The sequence below is a fragment of the Trachemys scripta genome, chromosome 1, assembly GCF_013100865.1.
Source record: "Trachemys scripta elegans isolate TJP31775 chromosome 1, CAS_Tse_1.0, whole genome shotgun sequence".
Lineage (NCBI taxonomy): Eukaryota > Metazoa > Chordata > Testudines > Emydidae > Trachemys > Trachemys scripta.
In genome coordinates, this window is record NC_048298.1 from 142539290 (window position 1) to 142559654 (window position 20365).

Genomic DNA, 20365 nt, shown 5'->3' on the forward strand with positions numbered 1-20365 from the left:
ACACACCCTACCCAATCCCTTTTCATGAACTCTTTGCATGGGAGCCTGTCTTGTATGGAGACAGACTCTTCTTCAATGGGGTGTAATAAAGATGGTGCCTCCAGCATTCTGCAGCCAGGTATTCAATTCCCACTACTTCCTCATTCTGAAGAAGAAAGGGGGTTGGCATCTTATATTAGATCTCAAAGACATCTCAACAAATTTATCCATCACTTCAAATTTGACTCTTTAGTCAATAATCCTCTCTCTAGATCCCATGATGTCATTCAGAACATTTGATTTGCAGGATGCTTGCACGTGTCAATCTATCCAGCCCACAGGAAATATCTACATTTTATGGTCAATGGCCTTCAGTACCAATTCAAAGTCCTACCATTTGGTCTCTCAAAAGCGCCAAAAGTGTTTACCAAATGACTCTCAGTGGTAGCAGTTCATCTGAAGAGACAAGGCCTTCAATTGTCCACATATGTTCATGACTGATTGATTTGGGGGCACACATCACAACAGGTCACCAGAGATGTTCACATGGTTCTCCAGATGTTTTCCTGACTTGGCTTCAAGATCGGTTGAGACAAATATACTCTCACCTTTACTAAATTGATAGAATGTATAGGGGCAAGATTGGACACCTTCCTTGAGAAGTTTTGTATATTGAGTGATCTTATTTCAAACCTGCCTTACATGACCCCACAAGTCAGCAAGCCTGTGCCACCATCCTCAGGATGAGGTGTGCTGTGTAAATTTTCCATTTATCTTACAGCAATTTAGTTCTATCTTTTATGTGTCTGTGTAAGTTTGATTAGAATTTGGTGCTTCATATATACAGAGGGTGGTTAAGTGAACAAATGCTAAGGGCAAGTATAAATCAGGAGTAACTCTAGTGAAGTCAATAGAATTACAGTGGTTGTAAACCACTAAGAGGGGAGAATCAAGATTTTGAATCTTCTTACTGACCCTTGTTAAGTTAAATTAATTAATGGTGATTTATGGCTAGCTGAATTTTTTTTTTTTTTTTTTTTTGGCAAATGATGCTTTTAACTCAAATGTTAAACATAAAATGTAGTGAGCAAAGATCAATAAGACAAAGATAAAAATTCCCATACAGAAAAAAAAACCTGGTAAACTCTACCCGACTCTTAAAGATTATGGTAAAATGTTAAGATAGCAGCTAAAAAAATAAGACTGTCTCTAGTGAAAGGTAGACTGAAAAAGATATTGTTTGATCCAATATCATATTAATTAATACAGTATTTTCACTGTTAATAGAAGTAATATGTTTCTTTTCAGAAACTATCTGGAGCTGGTGGCCAACTCAATTGAAGACTGGGTGACAAAAGAAGAAACCAAATATCAGGAAGAAAAAATGGCTAAGGAACTGGAGAGCCTTAAACTAGCTAAAGGCATGACAGAGAGACCTCTTGAAGATAAACCTTGTGCCTCCACTAGCAAAAAAGCTGCATCTCCTAAGAAAACAAAAAGTTGGTGTCTTTCCATATTTATCCCAGAAAACTGATTCCCAACCCTCAAAAGTTTGAGTTTTGCTCAACTCACCATTCTGCAAGGAAACAACATACCACCAAATAACCTTAACTGTGCGTTAGCATAGGGTTTTGCCATTGAATTGTAATACAATTAAATAATAATTGTGAAACACCAGTGTATCTGCTCTTCTAACCTTCTGACCAGAGAAACAAGGATTTTAAACAGGGAATCCATCCTGGACTTTGCACTGAGCCAGACTTATTTTATTTTATTTTATTTTGGCAACATATTTATTGTTCCCCTCTCATTTCTCAAAGGCAGTACATCAAGACCGGACAGTAAAGCAGAGGTTACACCGGAACTTCCAGAAAAAAATCCTTTTGTCAGAGAAGGCTCCCTCAAGGTGAGACAAGAAAAGCAAAAGTCCAATAGTCCTTCCCCAGTTGGTGGATTGGGATGTGTGAGGGGGTCCTGGCCCAGATGGCAGGAGGGATCAGGGTGGATGAGAGGACCCTGGCCCAGCAGGCGGGGGGGATTGGGTCGTGTGTGGCGGCCGGGGGATCACAGTGTGTGAGGGGGCCCTCCCTGTCTGTGGGGATGGGAGAGACTGCCCCACAAACACCTTCTCATGCTTCAAGCTGTGGATCCTGGTCTCTCCCAAATCCCCCTGCTGGGGCTGGGCCCCTTCAGCCTTGATTCCTTCCCCTTTCCCCCACGAGGACAGGGGTGTCATCGTCATCCACACACACACACATACCTGCTAATGCTCCAAATGGCAGATCCCAATGTCAGCTCCTCACCAGGCAGTGCTGCGATGGCTTCCTTGAGCCTGCCAGGGGCCACTGTGGGGGGGTAGGCTGGGGCTCCTAATCACCACATATTGTAATCACTGCCCTCCTCTCCCCACTGGCCAGATAGAAAGCAGCAGCCAGGGCTAGGCTTAGTGCGGATCAAGACAAGCCCTAATCATCTAGTCTGACCTCCTGTATAACACAGGCCACAGAATTTTCCCAAAATAATTCATAGAGCAGATCTGTTAGAAAAACATAAAATCTTAATTTAAAAATAGTCAGTGATGGAAAATCCACCACAACCCTTGGTAAGTTGTTCCAATGGTTAATTACTCTCACTGTTAAATATTGCCTTATTTCCAGTCTGAATCTGTCTAGCTTCAGCTTCCAGCCATTGGACCATGTTATGCCTTTCTCTGCTAGGCTGAAAAGTTCATTGTTAAATATTTGTTCCCCACATAGATACCTATAGACCAGTGGTTCCCAAACTTTAACAAACTGTGAACCGCTGTCACCAAAATGTCAAGTCTCGCGAACCCCCTCCTAAAAATGAATATTTCCAGGGATTTTCTCCTTTACCTGAGTATAAATTATAAAAGCAGTGATCTTGGAAATATAAAATTTGTCTTTATGACATGCTTATTGCACACTATTTATTATTAATTATTATTTATCATTACAGTATTTTTATTACATGAAAACGGCAACATTCTTCCAAAATCTCACTTTTGTAGCTTGTATCACTTTGAATAAGCTTGTTATAAGACAAGGCTCCTATGTTTCATCAAGAAGTATCAGATGTGAAACAGCATGAAGGTATCTAAGAAGCCAACTCAAAGAGTTCCTCTTACACAAGCATTCAGGTCTTGAGCAGTCCAGGCAAACAATGCACATTATAACAAAGCTTAAAAGTGTTCTTCATAATAATTTTAAAAACAACACTAGCAACCTATTTAATTTTAAAAACAGCAAAAAATATCCACCTCCCTTTCCATTTCTTATAAGGAGTCTTGAAGTTTAAATCTCCTCAGTGTGATAGATAGGCTTGCTTTGATCTGCTTAGCTCTTGGAAGTCCCCAAAGCTCCAGGCTGCTGGTCCCATGTTGCCCGGAGTCCCTAGGGACAGCTCTGTCTGCCAGTAAGGAATTTTTTCTCAAGAACCCCCTGTAACATTTTGCGAACCCCCAGGGGTTCATGAACTCCAGTTTGGGAATGATTGCTATAGCCTGTAATCAAGTCACCCCTTAACCTTCTCTTTGTTAAACTCAAAGAGCTCAATATATTTAATTTATCACTATAAAAAATGTTTTCTAATCCTTTAATTATTCTTGTTGCTCTTCTCTGGAGGGTTTCTCTCCAGTTTATCAACATTATTCTTGAATTGTGGGCACCAGAGCTGGACACAGTATTCTAGCAGCGGTCACACCAGTGTCAAATACTAAAGCAAAATACCCTCTTTACTCTTATTCAAGATTCTCCTGTTTACGCATCTAAGGTTTGCATTAGCCCATTTGGCCACAGTATCACATTTGGAACTCATGTTCAGCTGATTATCCATCATGACCCCCCAATATTTTTCAGAGTCACTATTTCTCAAGATATGGCCTACATTCTTTGTTATATACATTTACGTTTAGCCAGTTAAAATGTACATTGTTTGTTCACGCCCAATTTACCGAGCAATTCATATTGGTCTGTATCAGTGACCTATACTCTTCATTATCTACCACTCCCCCAATTTTGTGTCATCTGCAAATTTTATCACTGATGATCTTATGTTTTCTTCCAGGTCATTAATAGCAGTGTTAAATAGTGTAGGGCCAACGACCAATCCCTGCAGAACCCCACTCGAAACACACCTGTTTGATGATGATTCCCCATTTACAATTATATTTTGAGACCTATCATTTAGCCAGTTTTTAATCCATCTGATGTGTGCCATGTTAATTTTGTAAATTTCTAGGTTTTTTTAATCAAAATGTGGTACAGTACCAATCAATTACCTTACAGAAGTCTAAATATATTACATCCACACTTTTACCTTTATCAACCAAACTTGTAATCTCATCAAAACAAGATATCAAACGATGTTAATTTGCATTAATTATATTACTCTCCTTTAATTCTTTATTAATTAAGTCCTGTATCAGCCACTCCATTATCTTGCCTGGGATCGATGTCTATCATTTCTATCTAGTAATGAACCAATACCATTTTTAGGATTCTTTTTTCCCCTAAAGTACTTAATAAACTCATTTTTATAGTCCTTAATTCTACATGCATGGATTTCCTATGTCCCTTTGCTTCCGTTCTCAATTTTCTACAATTCCTAGCTTCTGATTTATATTCATTACTATCCGCTTCCCTTTTCTTCCATTTGTTATATGTTAATTTTTTTATTTATTTTCTTTATTTTTTTTTTACAGCTGCCTTCATTTTGCTTCTAAACCAGGTTGGTTTTTTTAACCAGTACAGACATCTTCTTCAGTTATGGGATTGTGGCTTTTTGGGCACCTAGTAAAGTGTTCTTAAACAATTCCCAATTACCACTCACATTTTTTCTGATTATAATCTTCCTCCTAGCTGATTTGGCTCATAATTGTTTTCAGCTTTGTGAAACTGGCCCTGTTAAAGCACTGAGTATATACATTATTGGTCTGGACTTTATTCTGTTTGCACATTATAAATCTAATCAAGTCATGAAAACTTGTACCTCAGTTACCATTAATTTTTAGTTCTGTGATCAGTTCCTCTTTATCTATTAAAACAAAGTCTAATATAGAATTCTCCCTTGTTGAATTCAACACTTTTTAAGTTAGGAAATTATCATCTATACTATTTAGAAATTCCTTGGATGTCTTCCAAGGATGAAACTTCTAGCACATTGTCACTCAAATTGAATCCCCCATGATCACGCAGCATTTTTTCCTACACATTATAGATAGGTGCATAAGGAGCCGACTATTCTGTTCCCTAGTGTGATTTGGTGGTCTATAGCAGACGCCAACTAATACCCCATTTTGTGTTTTATATGTTAGCATGTTGATTCATGAGCATTCAAGATCATTTTCTTCCAAGTGATCAGTGACTCTGACTCTATTGTCAAAACAGTGTCACTTCCCGTTCCCTTTTGCATGCTTGCTCCTTCTTAAGTAGGTTATTACCATTGATTTTAACGTTCCAATCATGGGAGAAATCCCAACAGGTTTCAGTAATACCAACTAGATCAAATTTATGCTCATAAATGAGGAATTTCAATTCCTCTTATTTTTGACCCCTACCATTCGTGTATAGGCAACTGAAGAATTTCTTCTCTACATTTCTTTGGGTTCCTTGACTAATTTTGTTCCCAACATCCCAATTTTGTGCTAACTTAACACTTATATCTTCCCTTTTTACCCTCCCCTTTTGTTGTTAGTTTAATGCTCTCCTGACTACTCTAGCCAGCCTGCCCCTGAGGAGATTGATTCCTCTTCTACTGAGGTGGAAGCCATCCAAAATATACAGGTCCCTCTTTCCACAGAAGGCTGACCAATGTTAAAAACCAAAACCCTACACCACTCATCTAGCCAGCATTTCACTTCCAGAATCTTCTGCCTTCCTTTTCTCATGAGTCACAAAGGATCTCAGACAAGATCGCTTGGACATTCTTCTTCTTCAGCATGCTTTTGAGTTCCCTGAAGTCATGTACTATCTGCAAGATGACCATCAATGCAGTGTCTCATGAACTACAAACATTAACTAGTTAATTCATTTTCTTGGTGCCCAACTTGAGTAACCCGATGCATAATTTGCAGAAGTTATGAGCACTCACAACTGCAGCCGAATTTGAGAGTTGTGCTTTGAACATACTAAGTGCTATAAAAATGCAAAATATTCTGAAGAATCCCATTGACTTTCAAGTTACCTAGGTGTTTTTCAAAATTTTACTCTGTATCACCATTCATAGCCATTTCAGGAGGCTGAATTAAAGTTGCAAATGGAGAGTTTTTTATAGGACAGTAAGCATCTTTTGATTAAAAACAAGACCATAGTTACCTGAATTCTTAACTTTTTGTAATAGGCTTGGAAGGAAGAGCATGATCGACTACTAGAGGAAGAACGACTAAGGGAAGAAAAGAAAGCCGAGAAGAAAGATAAGTCAGGTGGTAAAAAGAAAGGACAGAGCAAGGAGATACCAGTGCCTGATGACAGCAAGGGGTCCAAGACAAAATCTTCCAAGGAGAAGTCTAAAGATGAGACAGCAAAAACCCCTGAACTTGAGGAGCATAGTACCCCAGCACTACCCTCTGAGAAAGTTTATGAGGTGAGAAATCACATTACAGCATCATATTAGAAAAGGGTTAGGTATTTAAACTGTCAAGACTCCATTAGAGCTATCGTCCAAGTGTGAAACTGGAGTCAGGGACAAGTTAACCCCAATTGTGTCTTGTTTAACTTCATCATTTAAGCAGCTGACCCTTTTCTGACAGAGTTCTTTGTACTGTTTGGACATCTCATAAGAATATAAGAACAGCCGTACCGGGTCAGACCAAAGGTCCATCTAGCCCAGTATCCTGTCTACCGACAGTGGCCAATGCCAGGTGCCCCAGAGGGAGTGGACCAACAGGCCATGGTCATCTTTTTACAACTGAACTGTTCTTTTTTCTTGCATTTCTTGGATTTTTTCTACATGTGAAATGAACATGAGTATTGGAAGGATTCCCCCTTCAAAGATCTAGGCCTTGATGTGACAGAGTGGTAAGAAGGGACCCACAGAAAGCCCATTGCAGCTCCCTGATTCAGGGCTGCCTGGACCTCACACAAGTTTGGGCTGTAACCCTAACTTACAGCACTTACTCCACAGTGCAGGATAGGGCATAGAGGAGTTTCACTATGTCTCTTCCTACCGGTCTCAATGCTGACCTGTCCTCAGAATTCCTTACACATATCCTCCTGCTGCATACACTGGCAGAGAATTCTCTTGCAAATAGGCAATTCTCCACCAGTTAACTCCAGGCAGTTTAAAGCCCCCATGTACTGCTTCTGCCTGCAGAATTTGACTCCCTTGATTCTTGGGGGGTGACAATTCTATTTATGTCACCACCTGAGTAATGGAACTGCAGAGCCACAAAACAGTACTTCAGAAATATATAATATCTCAGTCTGAATTTGCTTGAGATCCCTATTCTAATTCTTCGCAATTTATGGCTGAGCATCTGAATGGAATGGTTTAACACTCTGATAGTATGTCTACACAGTACACCCTGACTCAGGTTTAAGCCCAAGCAGCATTTCCATCCACACAGAAATCAGTCTGATTTGGGCCAGGAATCCCTCTGGACTCAGGCCCATGGTCTCTGCAAGGGTGGTGGTGGGTCAGAGCACCTGTGACGTGGGTCAAAGCCCAGGCATTCTGCAGTTTGGACACAGTTCAAGCCAGGTCACCAGACTCAGGTCTGGAGAGTCCTCCAACTGTAGCAATCTTCAAGGGCTGTGTTTCCCAACTCTTCCATCCCAAAACTTCTCACTCACTTCCAAGGAGCTCAAATCAAACTCCTGGTTGAAATGCAGCTGCTCAGCATTTAACCCTTCACTTCCATGTGGAATGCTTAGCTGGAAATACAGTTAACCCTCATATGAATTAACTATGACCAGCACTAAGAAGAAGTTCTGCATTGTGTGCTTCTAGCTGTCCAGAGGAACACAGATGGATTCTGGTTAACCTCTGATCCAAGGCGAGCAAGACATTCAACTTCAGCAAGAACACAAGAGATGTCTAGAAAGCTACATCCAAGCAGCTGACGGTGTTGGGTCTCAATCACACAGCTAAACAATGCAGAAAGCAAATCAAGCAGCTGAAGACAGACTACCTCAAGGTCAAAGATTCTAACAGCATCTCTGGGAACTCACGGTCTTCCTGCCTCTTTTACACTGAGGCCACTGTGGTGCAAGACAATCTGCTGAGCAGTGATGGCACCCTCATAACCCCACCGCCCCTCCAATCACAGGCATTACCAGAGGAAAGCCAGCCACCAGGTGAAAGGCAAGAAGTTATCCTGGTGTTGAGGCTGGTAACCAAAGAGTTCATACTGCTGGAGCAGCTACAGCACATCCTGGGTCTGTACTTGGAGGAGCTGTTTGGGGACAGCCCTGGGTAGCAACCTGCTGCAGAAATGGCATCAGAGCAAGTGCAGAGCCTGGTAAGTTTCTGCCCCATGTTTGTTGTTACTAATGTATGGATGGGAGGGATTTCTGGCTTATGGCCCTATTAAGTTATTAATGCAAGCCAAGATTTTGGTATGCTTCCATTTAAGGTGGAACCCACATCATTTCTGCAGTATTTGCCCCTCTTTCCCCCAACACCACATGGAATTCAAAATGCACACTTCAAAATGAGAAAAAATGTTAAATAAGCAGTTATCATGAAAGTTTTTACTAGTTGCGCAATGATAGTTATAAGTATTGGTTGGGAGCTCCACAATACTCCTCACATACCTCTCTGGTCTAATACAATGCACCTTATAAATCAGCCATGGCTGCACTATCCCAAACTGCCTGTAAACTGAGTCCCAGAAAGTCTGGCTGTTATAGCTGGCTTAAATATAGGAGCACAAATTACAGCAGAAGGTGGCTGGCTGGCTGTGTTACAGGAGTCCCCATGGCTGGCATTCAGTCAGGCATGTGCATGGATGCATGGTGCTTGTCAGGAGGCTGTACTGTGTCTCCATGCTAATTCAGCATCTTGTTGATTTTACCACAAATTTTCACCAATTGATGACTGGTGATGAAAGCAAACTTCTCACAAAGGTGAAGCTCTAGATGGCTGGTAATGTTCTGGAGCAGGGCATACTTATTAGGGCCATCTCTGTAACTTATGAGCCCCCTCCATTTCAAAATGTGCTGGTCAGTCACTAGATGCCTAAGTATCTCCTTAGCATAGACAGATGGCTGTCCTCCGCTGGCCTGCGACAGAAGTTCACGCTTCCACTCAGGGACCTCCCAAATATCAATGGTCTCCAGAGCTTGCCCTGCCTGAAAGGATTGAAAAACCATAGCTAGTGATTAGACCCCTTATAAAGTCCCCCACACAGGTGTGTACCAATTTTGAAACACCACCAAAAAAATGAAGAGGCTATAGAAATCATTTCAGCTGAATTTTGTATGTGTATCTTACCGTGATTTGCAATGGCTTTCTGGGCTGCTCCAAAAGACATCTGAACTGGCTAGTTTTTTTCTGTGAATAAAATAAAGCCCATTGATAAAAAGTATCTTTTTTACCTTGAATTAAAGCAGCCAATAATGTGACATTCTATTTTTTTTCAAGGCCCTTCCACCACCGCAGGACAAATGTGGCACCAAGAGCCTGGGGAAGTATACCCACCTTCTGCAGGCAAGGAGGAAGAGAGTCTGAGATGAGTTGATGAAAAGCCAGATAAAATAAATCACCAGATAAATTTCCAGATGGAGTATCAGAAGAATAAGGATGCAAGAAGGGTGGAAAGAAAGATGTTGCACAGCATGAGGAGAGATTAGTGGAGAGATTCATGGAGCATGATCCCAGACTGAGGGGGGAAGACAGGAGTAGCAGGAGGAGCTGTTCAAGCGATTACTTGCGCTTATGGCTACCAGACTGCAGGCTCCCCTGCCACTTATAACTCCCGCACCAGCCACACACTGTGAATCCTCTCCATGGTATTGTGTGCTGCAGACTATGCAGCCTTGGAACAGTTCAGTGGTTGCCTGGACCATCTCACAGGCAGTGGACAGTAGCACATGGAACAGACATTATACCCTGTGCATTCATCCACTCCAGTCCAGTTGCAGCCCTCACGTGTAAAATGCACCAGAAAGGCCAAGGAGAACAGAGGGACAGAGAATACCCAGAAATAGCCGTCCATGTCATTTGGTAACATACACCTTTCAGTGTTTTGGCAATGAGGTTGGTTCTTGCATGGTACGTTTTGATTGCAGCTGGTCTGCCTTTCTGGTTTTTATACTGGTATGTAAATAGATGTGTAAAATAAAGTTTTGAATTTTCACACAAGGCTACGGTAACAAGTTTTATTATATGTAATGTTAAAAGTGCACAAACTAATAAATGTCATCACATGCTCATTCTCAATACATTTAATAATAAACATTTTTCAAATATCATTTCATTCCCCCTCATGCATGGGACTTTGCAAACCTATTATGCAGGCGAACAAAACATCTCTGATTTCCATGGCGCATCTGGATCCATCACCAGTCATGACAGGTGCACTATATAGCGGTGTGTACTAATTTTGAAACACATCAGTTTCTTGAGCCCACTGCTAGCTAAAAGATTCCCCCTTGTCCTTGCAGACATTATGCAGAACACAGCAGGCCCCAATAATGTGGACTTCATTGATGACACTGGCATCCAAATGGTTTTGAAGGCACCAGAACCGGCTCTAGGCACCAGCAAACGAAGCACATGCTTGGGGCGGCACAATTCTAGGAGGGGCATTCCAGTGAGGGGTGGGGTTTGTTTGTTTGTTTTTTTTTCCTTTTTGCTTCAGCAGTGGCACTCTCAGAGGTTGATGATTTTTTTATTTTTATTTTTTGCTTGGGGTGGCAAAAAACCTAGAGCCGGCCCTGGAAGGCACCATCAACAAAATCTACCAAATGCATATTCCACCACCATCCTACAGCGACTGAGTGTGTAGTTGAAACTTCTTTTGCCAGGTCCTCTGAAATCAGGATAAGGTTTCATAAGTCATGGCAACAGAGGGTAAGCAGCATCCCCTAGAATAACAGTAGGGACAGTGACTCTATTTAAAGCAATGTCATTTAGTGGGAATAATGTTCCAGCTTCTCCATGAAGGTAAAAGTCCTGATCTCTGGAACTCCCTGACATCATACACTCTGCCAGTGTCCATGAATCTGCCCCTGTGGTTGACCAGGACCTGCATAATGGTGGAATAGTACCCTTTGCAATTAAGTATGCATGCTCTTTGCAGAAGGCAAACTGTAGGCACATGAGTCCCATCAGTGGCCCCAGTGCAGTTTGAAAATCCCAATCCCTCAAAGCCAGCAATTATTTCAGGAACATTTGTAATGCCCACCATCTTTGGGTACATCACATTCCTGATGGCCTTACAAACCTCTGCCACAACCCCCACAGTTTATTTGCCAACTTCAAACTGGTTAGCCATGGACCCTGTAGCAGTCTGGGATAACCAACTTCTAGATGGCTATAGTTACCCACTTCTGGGCTGGTACGGCATCCCTCACATGGGTGTCACGATGGTGGAAGGTCGGGGCAAGTGAACACAAACTCCAGGAACATCTGCTTCTTCATGCAAAAGTTGTGTAGCCACTACTGGTCATCCCAGGTGCGCATGACAATGTGATCCCACCAGTCTGCTTTTGGCCCTGCTCTGGAAGCACCAGGCTACATATGTGAAATGTGCAGCTAAGGCAACAGGGATGAACAACTTCCACTGAGTCATGGCTGGCATGTCAATACCTGCCTCTGAGAGGTGCCTTTTGCAGGTCAAAAACTGCCACTTAAATGTCCACCTGCATTTTGGAGATGCTCTGCCTCATTTCCAAAATAGGACTGACAAAGTGAGTAGGAGAAGTGTTGATGGCTCCATCTGCTGGGAGTCTGCAGACACAAAATGGTTTACCCCCCAAAACACAGTCAGCTCCCACGGGATGGACAGATAAGTTCTCCCATAAGCAACTATGAACCAAGTCCTAGAGCAGCTACAGCTGTCAAGGGTGCTAGGAGCCTGGGATATGATGGCATAAGCCCAAAGAAGCTGAAGTTATGAGTTTGGTCTGCATAGTGGAACATGGACATGCCAGCACTTTTGAGAGGCCTGGGTTTCCAATGTAATGTGGACGCTGAAGTGAGAGCTTGGAAACATTGAGTCCACAGGTGCAGGTCATACAGACCAAGCTTACTATGCTGTGTAGACATACCCTAAGTATCAGATGTTAAAGGTCTAGAGCTCCTGCAGGCATAGGCTTAAATCCCTTTAAGTCAATTTAGGCCTTCCACTGTGGATAAGTCAAGCTCCATGCCATTTAGTATTCATGTATATTTTGGGTAAGACCTTGAAAACCAAAGTTCTGTCTGCTTCATCTGGATCTTAAAGATCCTATGGCTCTTTTCATCTGAGTAATAGTTTTTCTCAATGTGCTTGGCCAGAATTTCTCCTTCCTCCCTGTTACATGGTGAGCAAACAACCTATTTACCACTCTCTAACCCCAGGGATGGTTGCATATCAGTGAAGCAGTGATGTTATATGTTCATATAGGACCAAATTCTGCTTTCCCTTGTAACCAGATACCCCCATTAATAATAATAGGGTTGTGTATTGGTGTAATAGAAAATAATTTGCCCCATAGTTTGTTAAAGTATTTTGAAAGTGATATCAGCATAAATAAGCTACTATTTCCTATGCCAGTATCTAACAATTCTACATGTTAATCACTGTATAATAGCATTGAATGGCTGAACAACAACAACAACAAACAGAAGAGAGCAATCTTGCTTGTGTTTCATCTGCCTTCTTCATGCCTTCTGCCTTTCCAATCCATGCATAATCCGACATTTCTTTTTCCAGTTTCTTGGCTACAATGTGGGGGAGGATCTCATTCAAGTCTCAGGGACCAGTCAATATCTTTTCCCCACTGATGGAGGACAGATCCAAGCAGAAAAGATAAAATTTGAAAAGGGTGAGTCTTCCATTCTTTATATTTCATTCATTTTATTGTTGATTGATGGGGTGCATGTGCAATTGAAAACAGTATTCGTGAAATAGGACACTGTTTAAAGGCTATTACTTGAGAACTTTTTATAATTGTTATGCTTGTAGAACTGATTAGATCACTGCTCTTCAATATCAGAATTCTAAGACTACTTTCAGTGATAATAAAATTCTTTTCACATCTCTGTATTAAATTAATGATTTCTTAGGCAACTTGGAGAATAGTTTCTAATTGCACTGTATTTCTGTATTATCATAACGTTGATATTTTGTTATTATATTTTAACAGTTGGTGGATAACCAGAGAACCTGAAAATTAGAACTGGAGACCAACTAGGTCCTATTTAGTCCATCCTTTAGCAACCAGTACATGGTTGTTCCCTACGTTACATGCTCCAGTGATTTGTCCAATCTGGATTTAAATGTCCCAAGAAATGGGGCTTCTACAACCTCCTTTGGAAGATTATTTCACATCCTAATAGAACTGACTGTCAGGAAGATTTTTCAATCTAAATTTTCCTATTCTTAATTTTGTCCTATTACTCCTACTAAGCAATTTGGCACACCTTAACTAATTTCTCTGTTTGACTTGTTGGCATCACCAATCTGTAACTGCTGGCACAAAAGCAAGCCATTTACAAATGGTTGTATTTCGTTGTTTTCAGGGATAACTCTGGTAAAAATGAAGGTGGTAAAGGATCGCCACAGTTTCTTCATTCATATCACAGACCCCAAGAAAAGCTTGAAAGAAAGTGAAGGACAAGAAATGAGCAACTGTTTGGAAGGGCAGCAGAATGAGCCAGGTCAGTGGGTCACCATCACCGCTATAAAGAGTAATAATCTAAAATAGTCCAGTAATTAGATGCAAGGCATGACAAGTAGCAAGTAATGAAAGAATTCTTATTTATAATACCAGGTAAATAAAGTTAGTTTAGCTGAAAACAGATAAATGTACTCTACTGAAGAATGGGAGGATGAACTCACTTTACTGGACATTATTTGCGAAGACTGGAAGGAAATCAAAGCCTGAGTGAACGTCTAGCTTCACTTTCTGTAAGATGCTGAATAATTTACTTGCTATCATTGCCATTCATCAAATGCAACAGAAAAAGTAGAGTGAATGTGCTATGTTGTAGCTATTATTATTCTGACTAGTACTTTGCTTGAAACGTCATTGGGCTAATGGATGCTACGCTACGTCCCATTTGGAGCCCAAAGAAGCTGTAGGGGTGCTCTTCAGTGGTCCTCACTTTAGGTGGCCATTAAAAACTGGCCTAAAGTAGAGCAGCCCTAAGTTTTCTTACAGGCTGAAGCGCTCCTGGCAGCTGTGGGATTCAGAGGAACACAAAGGTGGTATGCAACAACCTTCCCTCACCCACTCAGGTGTTCAGATCAGAGCTCTGGCACACTTGAGGATCTGGGCATGACTAACCACAGGGCCAGTTTGCTGGCTTGATCACCACCTACTTTGTTGTGCACAGAGGCAGGGAAGATGTTGTGGGAAATAATTGTAACTAGGGCTGTCAAGCGATTAACAAAAATAATTATGATTAATTGCACAATTAAAACAATTAATCAATAATAGTGTGATTAATCAAACTATTAATAATAGAATACGATGTATTGAAATATTTTTGGATGTTTTCTACATTTTCAAATATATTGATTTCAATTATAACACAGAATACAAAGTTTACAGTGCTCACTTTATATTTATTTTTTATTACAAATATTTGCACTGTAAAAAACAAAAGAAATAGTATTTTTCAATTCACCTCTTTATCATGAAGCATGAAGAGGCATACAATGTTTAGCATATCTGGCATGTAAATACCTTGCAATACCGGCTACAAAAGTGCCATGCAAATGCCTGTTCTCACTTTCTGGTGACATTGTAAATAAGAAGAGGCCAGCATTACCTCCTGTAAATGTAAACAAACTTGTTTATCTTAGTGATTGGCTGAACAAGAAATAGGACTGAGTAGACTTGTAGGCTCTGAAGTTTTACATTGTTTTGTTTTTGAGTGCAGTTATGTAACACAAAAGTAGATTTTTTTTTGTAAGTTGCACTTTCATGATAAAGAGATTGCTCTACAACAGTGGTTCTCAAAGCCAGTCCGCTGCTTGTTCAGGGAAAGCCCCTGGCGGGCCGGGCCGGTTGTTTACCTGCTGCGTCCGCAGGTTCAGCCGATCGTGGCTCCCACTGGCCACAGTTCACTGCTCCAGGCCAATGGGGGCTGCGGGAAGCAGCGCAGGCCGAGGGATGTGCTAGCCGCCCTTCTCGCAGCCCCCATTGGCCTGGAGCGGCGAACCGCGGCCAGTGGGAGCCGCGATCGGCCGAATCTGCAGATGCGGCAAGTAAACAAACCAGCCCGGCCCGCCAGGGGCTTTCCCTGAACAAGTGGCGAACTAGCTTTGAGAACCACTGCTCTACAGTACTTGTATGAGGTGAATTGAAAAATACTATTTCTTTTATTTATCATTTTCACAGTGCAAATATTTGTAATAAAAAATAATAATATAAAGAGAGCAGTGTACACTTGGTATTCTGTGTTGTAATTCAAATCAATATATTTGAAAATGTAGAAAAACATCCAAAAATATTTAATAAATTTCAATTGGTATTCTGTTGTTTAACAATGCGATTGAAACTCCAATTAATCGCAATTAATTTTTTGAGTTAATTGCATGAGTTAACTGTGATTAATTGACAGCCCTAATTGTAACCCATACTATAGTTTCTGCTGCAGGGTGGAGGGGAAAGGAGGCACCCAGAGAGTGGGAAGAGAAACAGAGGTAGTGTCAACAGACAGAGAGGAGCTAAAGGGTAGGGACACTGGGAGAGAGTTAAGGGGAAAATAAAAGCATCAGGCAGAGGGGAAGACACCAGGGGGAAGGGGAATGGGTTAGAGGAGGACATACCAGGAGAAGTCTCATGATCAGTGGGGCATGAGAAGTTTTATATTTCTCCTTTGGTCTGGGTTGCTCAGATAGTTGTGCAAATGAAACCATACAGAAGCCTACAACTCTGCAATACTATCTAAATGTAGCCCCCTCCTCTGGCACTTGTAATCCCCAATGGAGATCCCCTTACTCCACTCTTGTTGGGAGCTCAGTGACCCAATTTAGGACCAAAGAGCCCTGGGATTTGCAGTCAGTGCCTCCACCCAGTGGCCATGTGCATGAACTAATAGATTACAGCTCCCCCCTGCCAGAGCCTTTCACTGCTCTATGTAGCTACACACTTCAATGTGGATGCAGCCTGTTTTTCACTGTGGTGTGTGGCTGCATGTACCTATATGCTGCCACAAGTGTAGATGATGCCTGTGTGTGCGAGTTACATAAATTTCAACTCACATCTATGTAACCAAGGAACTGTCCCACACAATACTATTACTTTATAGATTTGATTGATCCAACGATTATTATAATTATAGGTACACCATAACATGATCATAACCCATAAAAAACCCTAACCACTAGAAAGCATGGGAAAGATCATTTAAGGTATTTTGAATAAGTATTCTTTTAATCTTTCAGTTCATGCATTTGGTTAATGACAATATCAATATGTAAACATTCACTTTATATATTTATTACACATACAAAAATACATTAAAAGAACATTACTGAGAACATTATTAAACACTGAAAAATTAGGAAATGCCAGAATTAAGGTTGCTGCTGCCTCATTCGGTGCACAAGATGAACAGTGTTCATTAATAAGCAGCTGTTCAGTATTTTGTTTTCTACTTATTTTTCATTGTGTGGCCCCAGGCCTTATTTACTATTCAAACCCTGCTCTGAAAACAGAATTATTAATTTCCTAATGGCATTTTCTATTACACTTATTGTTATAGTATCAGTATTTCACAAATATTAATGAATTTATGTTCACAGTGCTCCTGTTAGATGGGGGGTGAGGTATTATCCTCATTTTACAGATGAGAAACTGAGGCACAGAGAGATCAAGCTCAGAAATACCCACTAATTTGGAGTACTCAATTAGAGACACCTAGAACCTGATTTTTCAGAGTACTTAGCATTATATAGCACTTTATATTTCCAAAGCACAGCTCCCATTGACTTCAGGTGTAGCTGGGAGTTGTAAGATTGAAAGGCAAGACAATTTGTGAATTTGCCATGCATGGTGCCAGTTAGATTTTAAAGCTGAACTCTAACAAACTAGGTTTACCAATATATAATGGAATCAAATGGAATAATCCTTTTTTATTGAGTCCAGGGAGTGTTGGCTTATTAGTTGAACGCTGGGTTCTTGGACAGTCAAATTTTAACTTGAACCGTATTTCTCAGATCAGGACACTTGCTTATTCTTTACCAAATAACAATGTATTAATTCATCCAGAACAAACAGTTGACCACACAAATGTAGACTAAACCAGTTGTGTGTACTACACACACAATACATTCTCACAAATGATTATTACAGACTAAAGTTGAGGTTCAGCAGTTATATCCAAGAACAAGGCAAATTACCAAGATTTATTACATTTACTTATGATAATTAATTCTCAGTTCTTTAGTACCTAACATATTTATCATACTTCCAAGGATGTACTTATCTTTAAGACACTTTGAAGCGTGGGATTAGAAAATTTGAATGGATTGGTCCAAAAGGGACAGGTTTAGAATATTAAAAGCTATTACTTAAAGTAATTGTTTTCAATCTCTCTTAGGCCATTTTGTTTGGACGTATAAAGGAGTTAGAATCTAAAATATGGTTACTTGAGGTCTCACTAGAGTATAGACTCAGCAAGATAAGTACAATTCTTTATGTCAATGAACAGAAAGGGAAATACAATCATTGAAATGAAATTTCACCACTTCTTGTTACCCTCTTAACCCTGGGATGCGGGAGAGTCCTTTCCATGCATCTGGAATGGGCTTCGGTCGGTTGCACTTAGGACTCACTTTCTTGTGTTGGGTTCAGTCAGTTCTCTTCATCTCATGGTGTCTTCAGTTTATATACCCTAGTTTTAGGGCTCGTAGAAGAGAGCCAACCATATATTCCTATTGGACCCATGCCAAGTGAGTGCTTAGTTTTAGCTCTTTCCATTTCTTTGCTGCTTCCATTGGTATCCAGTAGATGGCATTTGTGTATAACAAATTTCTTTAATCCTTTTCTTATGCGCAGCTTTTTAAATTTGGTTCATTTCAAGGATTGAATATCATTATTGGCTCCTACTATCAACTTGCAATATCTCTTAATATCCCAAAGTTATACCCTGGTTTATATCTTTTAACATTTATTCTTCCTTGTGCTAGACAATTCCTATTACTTCTAGAGTGCAACAATTATTTACAATGAAAGCAAACAAAATCAATACAATCTTCTAAATTTGGAGGACATACTCTATATATTCTTTAATTATATATAAGCATTTCACAGTATTTAGAATTTATAATAGAACAAGAGATGTTTTCCACATACAGAAGGATGTAGATCTGACTCGCAAGGTAAACAAAGGTGCAGTTTCTAATCTGGGATGAAAGACAGATTATCTCTGGTGCATTTGATTTACAAAGAAAATAATGTATCTATATGTGGTGTGGTATAGTCAACGCCTGCCCAGTTTTCAAGTCCTTGCTCCAGAGCATGGGAACATAAGAGCTTCTCAACGAAAAGGTCACCAGAATTTTTTAACATGGGCAAAAAAAGCTGCATTTTTCCCTAGCCTCACTCTCTAAACCAGCTGAACTGTTTTGGCTGAAATTTTCCAAAGAAATTCAGCCTGAGTCAGACACTCAGAATGGAAAATTTCATTCCAAACAGTTAAAGTTTGACAGAGTTATAAGCAACTGAAAACAGGGTCTTACAATGGGAAGCATTGGGCAACTTTATAGGTGGCGCTGTCAGCTCCTCCTATAACAATCTCTGGTTTCCTTTTCCTTTTCTTTTCTGGTTGTAATACAAGGTGATGGTTTTTGACATAAAAGGCCCTAAATTGTTTGGTAACCATCAGTTACCTCTCTCCCATGTGAACACAGCAATTAAGATCAGCTGATATGTTTAAGCTAGCAGGTTAATGGGTTGAACAGGAGGAGGTTGCTGGAAAGGTGGAGTTCTTGATTCTGTTTTTCTCCTCCCTTGGTTTGACAGAACTTGGGTCTGTTGATCTTCAGTGATTGCTTATCTGTTTTTCCAGAATTTTAAGAAGAGGATGATGGGAGTGTGTAAATGGGGACAAGGCTTCACTGCTTCAGCTAGTTGCTTCGGGGATCAGAAAAAAATCCTATCATTAATATACAGTATTTCGCATCTAACTAGAAGTATTTTGATCTTGTTTTGTTTTGTTTTGTTTTTCTTTAAACCATCAAGTATAAGCTATGCTTAGATAATGGAATAGATGAACCAATGGTCTCATCCAGTAGTGCAACTAAGGACAGCAAGTCCTTACTTTTTATTTATTCAGGAAAAAGACTCATTGAAGTCAGTGGAGCTGCTCCTTACTTATCCTGATATATATAAGGGTAGAATTTGGCCCTAAACTGTTTACAAAAGGATCCTGTATGATAGGATGTAGGTTAATGAAGGATTTGGAAAAGTTTTGTGAGGTTGATCCCTGAGGTGCTCTGCATGTTACGCCATTCGTGAGGTAGCAAATCCATGCTTGCACATATAAAAATGACGTGGCTGGCAGCTAAGTTGCATATGCAGAATAGGGGAAGGAACCAACGATGTTTGGCTCCAGTAACACAAAGAGACTGGTTGTCACTATTAGTAGGGGGTTTACACAGTCCAACCACTAGTAGGTAGTAGTGCACATAGTAGCCAATAGATTACAGTTCAGCAATTCATATATATGTATTTTTTTCTCTTTAAATCCACATTTTTCTTCTTTTTTTTTAGGAAAATTAATAAATCAAAAGAAAGCTGTGAGCAAGTTTGGATCTTTTTCAGCCACTTTGGAAAATGGAATCCAGCTATCCTTGAGCTACTATGGAGCTACAGGAAAAGCAGCAGGTAAAGCAACAGACAGAAGAGGATATTTGAGAGCCCACAGTGGGAGTTCTTATTGCTTTCATACATCCCTTAGCTCAATAATCTGTTGCATCCAGCCATAACTTTTTTAACACAGTGGGGAATTTTCACCAGGATTTGAGCTGAGGTTACATTGTCAAATATATCTTATGATTCAAATTTCAAAATCAAAGGAGGTCTCTGCACTTTTTTACTTATGTGAAAACAGACCAGTATAGTAAGAAAATCCCAAGTATTTTTATTAACCTGCTTAGCAAAACCAGAAAATTAGTTTGAGCCAAAGAAAATGTGATTTGCTAAGGAATCTCCTTGGTTTTCCAAGAAATAATATTTTTGTTAATTTACATAGGTGATTATGGAAA

At 40.3% G+C, this 20365-nt stretch overlaps 1 protein-coding gene across 7 annotated transcripts in view; it reads left to right on the forward strand.

Moving 5' to 3' along the window:
• The window catches only part of SPAG17 (sperm associated antigen 17), a 280253-nt gene that overhangs the window by 174543 nt on the left and 85345 nt on the right, over positions 1 to 20365 (forward strand). For all 7 annotated transcript variants that reach the window (XR_004647912.1, XR_004647911.1, XR_004647913.1 and 4 more), the window contains exons 18-23: positions 1288 to 1478; positions 1800 to 1885; positions 6337 to 6579; positions 12857 to 12968; positions 13666 to 13803; positions 19872 to 19985. Coding sequence is in view for 4 of the 7 variants with exons in the window: in XM_034787997.1 (XP_034643888.1) it covers positions 1288 to 1478; positions 1800 to 1885; positions 6337 to 6579; positions 12857 to 12968; positions 13666 to 13803; positions 19872 to 19985 (884 nt within the window). In the remaining 3 variants the exon portion in view is untranslated. The remainder of the gene's footprint in view (positions 1 to 1287; positions 1479 to 1799; positions 1886 to 6336; positions 6580 to 12856; positions 12969 to 13665; positions 13804 to 19871; positions 19986 to 20365) is intronic.